General features: G+C 34.5%; 1 protein-coding gene across 1 annotated transcript; it reads right to left on the bottom strand.

Annotated features, from left to right (window-relative positions):
- Positions 1-649: 649 nt before the first annotated feature.
- Positions 650-10,818, bottom strand: LOC137245750 (sphingomyelin phosphodiesterase-like). The gene is made up of 6 exons (XM_067776902.1): positions 10,681-10,818; positions 2,307-3,129; positions 1,689-2,226; positions 1,381-1,563; positions 1,171-1,320; positions 650-1,111 (listed from the first exon to the last, which is right to left on the bottom strand). Exons 1-6 carry the CDS (start codon positions 10,781-10,783, stop codon positions 950-952), a joined length of 1,959 nt encoding a protein of 652 aa, XP_067633003.1. The 5' UTR covers positions 10,784-10,818; the 3' UTR covers positions 650-949.
- Between the last annotated feature and the right edge of the window lie 325 nt (positions 10,819-11,143).

The raw sequence follows: 11,143 nt of genomic DNA on the forward strand, positions 1-11,143 counted from the left end.
AGACATAAAATGTTATAATTTTGGAATATATAGCATCTAGGACACCTTAATTGCAGTAATTGAAAGAAAATTTGTGCTTATACTCAAGTATTTAATTATTTTTTCTAAATTTATCGTTAATATTGATACAATGATTGAAGGTATATTGATCCAATGCAACTCTGCCCTTCCTACTGTTCTTCATTCCACTCCATTCGAGTGTCCTCTTTCACTAAATTCGAGTGCCTTCCACTCTATTCGCAACATAACCTCAACTTAAGCTGCAAACTATATAGTAAACAATGGCTTATTCAGCGACAACTAAAGAAAGAGAATAATAATACGTGTGAAGAGGAGCCAATAATATTTCACTAAATGAGGATCGCTGCATTACTCACCCATGTACATGTATATAGCTGAATAACCAACTATGAGATATAATTAGTCGAGAGTGCTGTTCGTAAAAAGTATAGACCTTAGGAGAAATAAGCGAACGAGGTAGTTGAGAGCATAAAAGCAGAGCAAGCTGAGGAATAATCATATTAGTTTTTAAAAATACTACTCCTTGAAAGACCTGTTTTAGGCCTATTCTCGTATAGGTTAATTATTATTAATCTGTTACTTTTTTGAAATTTCCAAATTAATTAGAATTTTTTTTTTAGAGATTTTTATTACGGTGGTAATATGTATTTAAGTATAACTTAAAAAAGGTTTGAAAAAAGTTACATAAAATGCAAATCTTAAAATACGAATAATTATTATTTAAGAACTAGTAACATGCCATATATCAAGCCTTAACACTCAAAAAGCTTTATGAGAAACCATTGAGAAGTTTTGCCTTAAGTATTTAGTATTTAAGCTAGTTTTAAAAAATGTATCCAAAATAAAAAAAAGGTCGACTGTAAAATTTTATGTACGTCGCTAAAGTCTCTTTGGCCGTTATGTCTTCATATTATTCTAAATCTTTATCTTAAAAAATTTCGAAACAGAACAAAATAAATATTAACATAGTAGTTACGTCGAGACTTAAGGGTGCTGCTCCATCATTTTTGTTACCCTCAGTAGTTTCTTCCGGCGGCTGTAAAGTCGTTGGCAAAGCCGTTGTTCCACTAGTTATGTTCTCATTATCCAACTGTAAATTTTTTGAAAATAAAAAAGTACTTAGCTGGGCTCTTTTATTGATTAACCTACTGCAAAATTTAGTCTTGTCCTTAGCTCTTTACATCGTGTTTTTTGGTTGCTGATGGTCGTGGCCAAACGACAGATTGTACGAAGCAAGCAAGGTCTATAACAACCTTTAGTTATCATTGGGTCGGATGTGGTCATTTTATATCGCCAATACTATATTTTATGCAAAGAAAATTTAGGAGGTAATATTTTAATGGAAATATGTCTATGTACCTTTCTGAGAATATCTGGCTTGTCAGCCATTTCATCTAACAACTTGTCGATCCCAGCTGGGCTCAAATCTGCTGTAAATTCAGTGGAGAATTCATACTCTTTGAACCAGTTTGGTTCTTGACTTTCACCATTAACATTGGCTTCAGTCAAATTGAAAATCCACGTTTCGTGATCTACAACTTGCTAGAAATAAAAGTGCGTGTTGAATTTTTTCTTAAAAACATAAATCATTAGCTCTTAAAATTTAAAACTTGAAATTTCGATAAAGCTATTTAATCGTTTTATAAAATTGGAGTTAACTTGTTTACCATGCTTTCATTCTCAACATGATATAATTTATAGTTTGGATTCTTTTTAGAGAATGTAGTTAAAGATCCGCCATTCCAAGCAATACCAATCGCATATCCATTTTCCGAATAATGCAAATGCATTTCGTCTCTATGTGAATGCCCATTGAAAATACCACTGATTGTATTTCGAAAACGTTCTACCAATCGATTGAACTCGCGCGCCCACACTGACCAGCAGCTTCTATCACCTGTGGGTATATGCGCTAAAATGTGCACATATTCTTCATCCCTCTCGGCGACCAAGAGAGTGTCATGCAACCACTGCAATTGTGGAATCTTATTTGTGCCATCGTAAAAAAGCCACCAGTTAGAAGTGTAGCAATCATTGTTATTCAAAGCTATCACTCGGAATCCAGATTTTGGCGATACTGTATAATAACCGCCCTTGATGAAGGTAGAGTTGGTATCAGCTGGTAACCAATTGGACCATTGTTGAAACAAATTTTCATACAGCCAATGTATGTTAAGTCCTTCGGGAGCATCAACTGGACTAAAACTAATCGCGAATCATTCAAATAAACAATATTACTGCATCAAATTCGTTGTATAATCTGTTAACCTTGTTAATTTACTTACAGGTTTACAGGATGCGTCTCATGGTTTCCAATACATGAATATACTGGCACTCCTTGGAAGATCTCTGCCAAAAGTATATTTACTTTTGTCGACATATCGATGTTCTTTTCCTCGGATGTACCCCATATCATATGATGCACCAAGTCACCAGTTTGATAAATAAAATCGATTTTAGGATGCGTAGTTTTAATGTGCTTCAAGGCAGCGACAATCATATGCCAAGATGCATCGCAATTTCGATAGTCACCCCAATAACCCGCTGCTTTTTCAATCTCAGTGGAACCCACGCCACGCTGACAGCACAAGGGTTCGTCGCACTCAGCTAATGAACCTGGTGCATATAAAGGATCATAGTGAATGTCTGTCAAATGTAATATTCGCAACTCTTTTCCATTTTTAACTCCTAATTCGGATTTGGGTGCAGTTACCTCAACACCTGTGCTGTCTATGTTTAGAGTCCAATTGTAGCTAATATCCTGTATATTGCATATATTGAAACCCATTACGAGTGCGCAGAATGTACGGGAGTCGGCTTTAGAGTTGTTTATAATATGCATCATACTTGGAATATAAAAATCAATCAGACCTGTACAAACTTCTGTCGTCTGCAATTGATATCGGTCACATACATCCATAGCAATACTTTTAAAAATTTCATCATTTCCCCGAAATGTACGTGCTAAGACATCAACTACGGCACGGCAAGTAGTGCAAGCGATGAATTTATTAGCTGAAGACCATTTGTCTAGCTCTTTGGTGAAGATATCTTTATCATTATGAGCCTCGGCTAATTCGGATATAATTTGTAACAGTAGAACAGACCCTAAAAAGAAATTGAATAAATAGGATTAAGTTTTCATTTCGTAATAGCGAATAAATTTTATTTTGATGGTCCCATATTATATGGGGTTTTAACTTTTATATTTGGTCAATTTTCGAAAGTAATCATATGTTTAGGAAACACTTCGGGATTAAAATTCTGGTAATATTTATGTGCTTATTGCATCAAACATCACACATAAAACCTTGTTTAACCCTTCAATGCGAATCTAAATGAGCATTTGTTAAGTTGGTGAGTAAATTCCAATAACAGAAATTCATTTTCATTAAAATTCCTAAAGGCAATAAGTGAACTTTATTGCCTTTTTGCTATGGACTGCAGTATGTGAGGTCTCTTTTCTAGTGAGGTGCATTACACTGTTATTTATTTATATCAGCTCAGATAATGGTCGGGAGAAGGAATCCAGAACAGTGGCGTAACTATACCATTTGGGGCTCGTGGCAAATTCTTCTGATGGGACCCTATCAATAAAAATTGTCGCGTTATACTCATTTTAATTTTAATAAACGTCGAGATTTTCGCATACTCAATTATATGTTGTATATATCCCACTAATGGCCACATGCCTTCTCTCTGAGGCAAGAGATAATGGTATGTAGTCCATGCTAGCCCAATGCGTATTGGAGACTTCACATTCATCCATAGAACATAATATCTCAATGCATTAAACATCTATTCACTAGATTTTCAGTGGAGAAGCAACACCATGAGGAAACCTACATGCATTTACAATGAAATGAAAATAACAAGTTAATTTTGATAAGATATTTTTTAAGAAAAATCTTTTTTTCGAGATTTCTGTTCCGTAAAAGTGTCTATAACATCATCAAAGTTTAAAGATCGAGCCATAGAATTTTTAATAGACAGTATAGACAAATTACATAACATGTATTGTCGCATAGAGTTTCTTAAAGAGGTTTTTATCAATTTTAGTTTTGAAAATGATCGTTCAACACTAGCTGTATTCACAGAAATTGTAAGAAATAACATTAATGCAGTGCATACTTCAGGAAAGCTGCAAGGCATAAATTGTTTTTTATTATTTATAAATCAGCAAGACCTCTCTCACAACGATTTTTCTATTTCGTCTCTGAAAGTGGATAGAAACTGAAAATTTCTCTGGCAATTGATTCAGATATGTCTTCTTTATATATCTCAACAAATTCCAGAGCTTTTTTAATAGATCAGTGTCATTTAAAACTTTTAAAGTGGAAGGCTTTAAAACACTGAAGTTTGAAACAATTTCATTCATTGTAATGAAACGCTATTTCAGTTGGTTTATAATGATGTCCAATACTCGATAAAATATGTTCACTTTGAACAAGCTATATTTTAGCTCACGGCCTCTTGGCCCGAGGCCCTCTTGAGTAGGGGGCCGTGGTATTTTGTCAGCCCTGCCACCCTGTTGTTACGCTACTGATCCAGAAGAAAGTCAATCTCAAGAATTACCAGCATCACTAAAAGTTACATCGGGAAAAAAATTTCAATTCCGAAAATTTCGGGTGGTTTCGCTCGGTGAGTCACTTTTTCAAGAGCGCTATACCTATAATTGCTAGAGGCCCGTATTCAATTCATAGAATACTTAGTTCGAGATATTTTCGTATATGGGCAAGTTCTGGGTAACGGGCGCGACATTCCACGTATTTAAACCTGCATAAAAGGGAGCCTGTACAGCGGACTGAGTTTGAATAGAACTACCAGAATGCTTATTCCGTAAAAGTTTTGGTTACCTCAAACATTTAAGTTCCTATATGTGACAATATACATATTGTAACGAATTTTGGCGATTTCTGATTACTATGCAACTTCTGCTAACGTTCGAATCGCTGAACTTTCGAATAAATAACTCCAATACTCAGTATTGCAAAATTGTCTTTATTTAGACTACTTGGGAGTAGTACTTCACAACTATACTTCACTACTAGCGTGTTTAAAATCAAACTGATTGACTATCGCTTACATCGCGCTGCTTTTATACTCTCAGTTAAACTCATTCACCTATTTCTCCTAAGGTCTAGACGTTTCACGCACATGCCTTCTAAAACAGTTGTATTCATGCTTGGTTATTTAGCTATATATATGTATATCTGTAGTTTATGATTTTCTTCTAGCCATATGCGTGTGTATGTGTGAGTAACAACCTCTGCTCTTAGCTGCCGGCTACATATGTGTATGTGAAATAATCTCTCTGCTTCTTCCATATGCTGGTTATGTGTATGGAATATTTTTCGTTGCATTGTACATAAGTGTGTAAATGGCTTACTTTGATGTGTTCATTTACACAAGTGTGGCGGATCGGACGAGATAAGAAATAGAAGTAATTGTTTAATGCTTGTGAAAGTATGCAAAACTTTGCGAAGCTAAGGGGAAATTTTACATTCCTTAAACGAGAGACTAAAGGTGAAAGAGGGTCCTATGCCCGTAATTTTACGAAATCTGAAATATCTTTTTAGAACGCAGTTATATCCTGCGGTTGCGGTCTAGTCGAGTAACCAAAATCTGCATGCCTGGAATTTCGAATATGCCTCGAAACCCGTATTAGGAGCCAAAAACCCCTTTTCATAAGAGAAGACATATACTGGTATATAACTTTTATTCTTCGATAAATTTTTAGGTCATTGTATGTATTTGTGCATGATGAAATGAATATTCAGGTGTTCTCATCCCGTTGACGTTTATTCTGACAAGTTCGGTTAGCATATTATAGAGGGTTGGCTATCATGCATAACTGCTTTAAGTTCAACTACGATCGGAGTAGAGTTCACTATACGTTTAGAAATATAATAACTATATAAGCCACTACCAGAATTTTTTAAACCAAAAGATTAACGTAACTTTTTTATTCCTCAAAATAACTTTGAAAAAATTTTGCAGAAAATTTATTTTTTTTAGGTAATTTGTACGGAAAATTAGGCAATCAAAATTTATTACTTTTATAACAGAAGTCTAAAAAGTTACGTTATGTTGTCGACATCACCTTTTTATTGTTTTTGTGCTTCTACTATGTACAAATGTTAGTTTTATTGACACAAAGAGTACAAAACAAACAGAGAATTTATACATTGTGTATGAATTCTCTGAAATAAAGAAGTAGGTAGTACAAAATAAACAAAAAACTTGAATTTTTGCATTTTGAGTAACCGTTTTCTTTATTATTTTGCTTGTCACTATGTACAAAAGACTTTTAACCAAGAGGCCATAAATAATTCACAAATCAATTAACACTTTCTATACTGCTGAAAGTGCAAAATTGGCCTCTTTCTGACAATTTATAAGTTTTGTTAGTAGACTAAACAGAAATAAGGTATAGGCCAATATGTGGATCAACGAATGAGAGAGGGGTAACGGACACCACAAATTTTTTATTTTTTTTTGTGGATTATTCTTTAATATCTTATGGATTCATATATCATTGGCAATAATAGATAAGTATACATATATAAATAATTTAAAAAAATAATAGTTAATGACGTTTAGTGTCCAAATATAAGAACAGTGATAGCGTCATTTCATTTAATAAATACAATAGGATGTTGAGTATTGTGGGGTGCAATACTTAAATCATATAAAACAATAGGTATGCAAAATTACGCTAGAAAGTGAATTAAATATTGGTACATAAGTATTTAGAAATTTTAATAATATCAAAAACTAAATTTATATAAACTATAAAAAAGCATTAAGAACTTAATAAAGGTAGTAAGAAAACAACTTTCGACATTTAAGAAATAAAACAGATTATGTGATAGGCCTTAACAGAACCTCTATATCATTATGCGTTAAATCAAGAAGCCACAATTTCACCTTCTTTAGAAAAACCGGTAACCTTCTGATAATTTTTATATCATTAGGAAGCTTATTAAAATTCATACAAGATACTATGGTATAAAAATTGCGGAAAAGGGGGGTTCGAGCTGCAGGAACTGGAACATTTGAGTGTGACTTGCTTGGATTACGCAAATATCCACTCCTCATAAAAGAAATTTTTAAAACTTTATAGTAGTACAAGTGCCTCACAGGAAGAGTGTTTAGACTTTTAAAAAGATTCATAGTGTGAGCTAGATGGCTAGCGTTACATATTCTTTTTATGAGACACTCCTGCAACGTTAAAAGAGGACGAATTTTAGTAGCATTTGCAATTCCCCAGCAAGTTATACCATACTGCAATTTAGACCATTTGCCGTACACTCCTTGAACATATTTTTTTTAGACTATAAAATGATCTCACAGTTGATAGCAGATATTTTTTCATAGCAGACATATGCGATGACCAACTCAAGTTTTGATCGACTATAACTCCTAGGTACTTAAAATTAGATTCTACTTCGATACGGGAACATCTACTGTCACAATCAATTTCAGATTCATAGTTAGCTCGAACCCCTTGTTCAATGCACGCATGACTACATAGTATGTGCCGCTTATAGTTTGCAGAGTGAAAAAAAGTATCACCACATGGTGCCTCTTTACCAGTCGGGTTAAAATACAATAATTTTGTCTTACTGCTTACAATGAGCTTATGCCTAGCGAACCACTCCCTTAGCAAGTGCACATCATGGTTAATATCTATAAAAAGATTGAAAGCATTACTTAATCCATAAGCAATCGCCAAGTCATCGACAAATACTGTCACTTTTCCCACGAAAGGTAAAGAAAACAATGAGTTGATATAAACCAAAAAAAGAATAGGCCCAAGGACTGAATCTTGCGGGACTCCCAAATCCAATAGCCTTGTTGCGCTGAGATTATTGTTTACTTTCACCCTTTGCCTTCTCGTAGTCAAATATGATCTAAACCATTCTAGAACGTTTCCACGAAAACCAGCTGCGTTTAATTTACTTAAAAGAATACTATGGTCAACCATATCAAATGCTTTTGTTATATCAACAAAGAGACTCGCACAACTTTTTTTATCATCAGTAGCTTTATATATAAAAGAGCAAAATTCTAGAAGAGCGTCTTCAGTAGAAGCTCCTGAGCGGAAACCAAATTGCATTGGACTGAAGTACTTAATTTTTTCTAAATATGCCAATACTCTGCACTTCACAGCTTTCTCAAAAATTTAGTAGATTGCTGGCAAGAAAGAAATAGGTCTGTAGTTGTTTTTATCCTTTCTACTACCTTTCTTATAAAGTGGTATAACTAAAGCACATTTCAGTTCCGACGGAAATACTCTTGCGACTATACTACAGTTAATCAAATACTTCAAAATGTCGACAACATAGAGGGCAATATTCCTTAAAATGCGGTTTGAAATATTATCATGCCCTGATGAATTAAAGTTATTTAAAAACTTTATTAAACTTAGAATTTCTGAGCCGGAGATTGGTTCAAAGAAAAAACTGCTCCCAGGAGGGGTAGGTTCAGAGTTAGTTCGGTATTTGGTACACATACATTGCATATCGCTGTTAGGTGCGGACGCTTTTCCAATTGTAACAAAAAAAATCATTGAGTTGATTAGCAACAACTAATGGGCTAGAGACGTGTACCTCGTTGATATTCAAAACAATAGAACTAGTTTCCCTTTCCGAATTTCGGTGTAGAATATCGTTAACAACATTCCATTCTTTTTTTCAAGTCACCATTGGCAGCCACTAATTTATTTTTATAAAAACTACCATGACTTGAACGAGTTTCTTTTTGCAACCGGTATGTAAAACGTTTCACATGCTTCCGTAAACGCAGATTTGTTGGGTGCTTGCGATACTTAATTCGTAATTTATTCTTAAGCTTAATTTTTTTTTCGTAAACTTCGATTGATCCAGGGCTTGAGGATAACTTCTGAGCATTTTGGATAGGTAACGAAGCTTGATTTGGCAATGTGTGCTGTAAGTATGCTCCTTTTCTTCAAAAACAGCTTCCCATTTTTCCAAAAAAAGCAATTTACGAAGAGCCCTTAAATTAACTTTGTTAATGGCTCTCATAACACACAACTATTTAACAACTGAAAGTTTTTTTTAATGTCAAGTCCACGTTTGCTTATTAGAAAAAATTTAGAAGTTTTTTGGTAACGGACGCGACACAAGGATAAGGGTAGGATCAATTTATAAAACCTTCACTTTCCAACGATTTTTTTACTTTTTTCTCAATGCTTTTGATTTTCGGTTCGTGGTGGACTTTGTTTGGAATTCGCCCATATATGTAATAAGGTTAGTAATAATTGCTCCTCAAAAACTGTGATAGAGAAATTGGTATACTAATCATCATTTTTCTCAAGGTTGCACAAAAAAGCGTGCCAGTCATAAATATGTGCTACATTGCACTGAGTCGACCCTCTTTCGAAAAATAAAGTCGTAAAAGTGCCCCCCCCCCCCCTACGTTTCTCACCATACCAATTCATTCTAGGGATAGCTTACACTCTAACTGCTGCTTGGCTGTCAATATAAAAGTTTAAGCAGTTGCAGTTTAACTTGTTTACCTGCAATGTTCCTACCACCTTGGTCACTTCTATTACTTCCGCCTGAAAATCAATAGTCGTTCGCAGAATATTTATGCTTTTTCCGTGTAGTCTGTGCTCAAGTTGCCCCGAGACATTGAGTCTCCTTGCATTTGTTAACGCTATGTCCTTTGCCATTAGGTTTATAGGTGGGATGTGCAGAATGGCATACAATAGATTTGTTGGCGTTGATTCCAACGCACCCGTTTTGCAAAGCATTGATTACCCCTTCTAATTTTTTGAGGTACGTTCTTTTTTAAGTGGCCGTCTACTATACAAGGACTCCATAGTATAGGATGGGCGTTGCAGTCGCTGTAAATGTGCAATGAGAGAGATAGGGAGATAGACCCCACGTACACTCCAGTATTCTTTTACATGTATAAAGTGCAGTCGAGGCCTGATTCACTATCACCTCCACGTTCAGCTTTCAATATATAACTGTCAAGAATAATTCTTAGATTTTTTGTACAGGGTCAAACCTCCATAGCATATGCCTAGTCCTACTCGGGACTTTTCACCTCTTTGCAAACGAGACCAGATCCATCTTCTTCGCGTTGACAACTGCAAGGACATCTGCGTACGCCGTCAGTTTGACGGGTTCCTCCTCAAACAGCAAGGGTGCTCACCAATTTACTCCAATGCATTTGTAGTGCATGTGTATTGGTTGCGAAAATTTTTCTGGTTTTATGTACAAAATCTTCCCATAAAAGGTAATTGATCATTAGGCATTTTTCATACCGTCATTTGCTGGTCAGCAAAATTTTGTTTGGCAACTTTTTCAAAAAAATCTTTGTTCTAGGCGGTGAAGTCTTGGCGAGTAGAATAAACATAGTGTTATACAAAAAAAGATTCTATAATATAATATTTTTGTTTCCTTCGATATTGACTAAAAAAGGTTTCTACAAACAGTCCAATTAAATTTTGATTGCATGTTGGTTTAGGCGCATAATGATGTAAGCTTCACCACGGAGCCTATTGACTATATTAAATTTATTTTCCGGCTACAAGTCGTTATTGAAAGTCCATAGCATATAAAATTCCAACAATTTTAAAGCACGATTATATTTTTATTGAATGATGTCAACATTTTCACCCACCAGATATGACTGAGAGTTCGTCTGAGGAAAACTCTTGTGTTACGCTGTGCATCTCTATAGACACCAAACCTGACACAGTTATTAAAAATAGGAGCCCCCACATTATATTCCAGTGTTAAAATAAATACTCAATTCAAATATCGAACAAAGACTAATCGTCGAATAGTTTAGTAATCCAATTTATAGCCACTTAAAGTTGTGAGATTATACGGGAATACATTTTTGCATATATTTTTTAACGGGTTTTAGTTTATTAATTGTCCATAAATAGAGAACTTTGGTTATCAATGGAAATTTATCAAATTTTATTGCACTCGTTTTAAATTCTAGTGCTAATGCCGGAACTATAATTCGAATCTCAGAGTTTTTCATAACACATTCTTTTTTTACATGTAAATTTAATGCATTTTACCTTTTTTTTGGAACTTAAATGCTTAACGTTAACTTTGGCCGATTTTCTATT

This window comes from Eurosta solidaginis, chromosome 1, assembly GCF_040869045.1.
Source record: "Eurosta solidaginis isolate ZX-2024a chromosome 1, ASM4086904v1, whole genome shotgun sequence".
NCBI classification, from domain to species: Eukaryota; Metazoa; Arthropoda; class Insecta; order Diptera; family Tephritidae; genus Eurosta; species Eurosta solidaginis.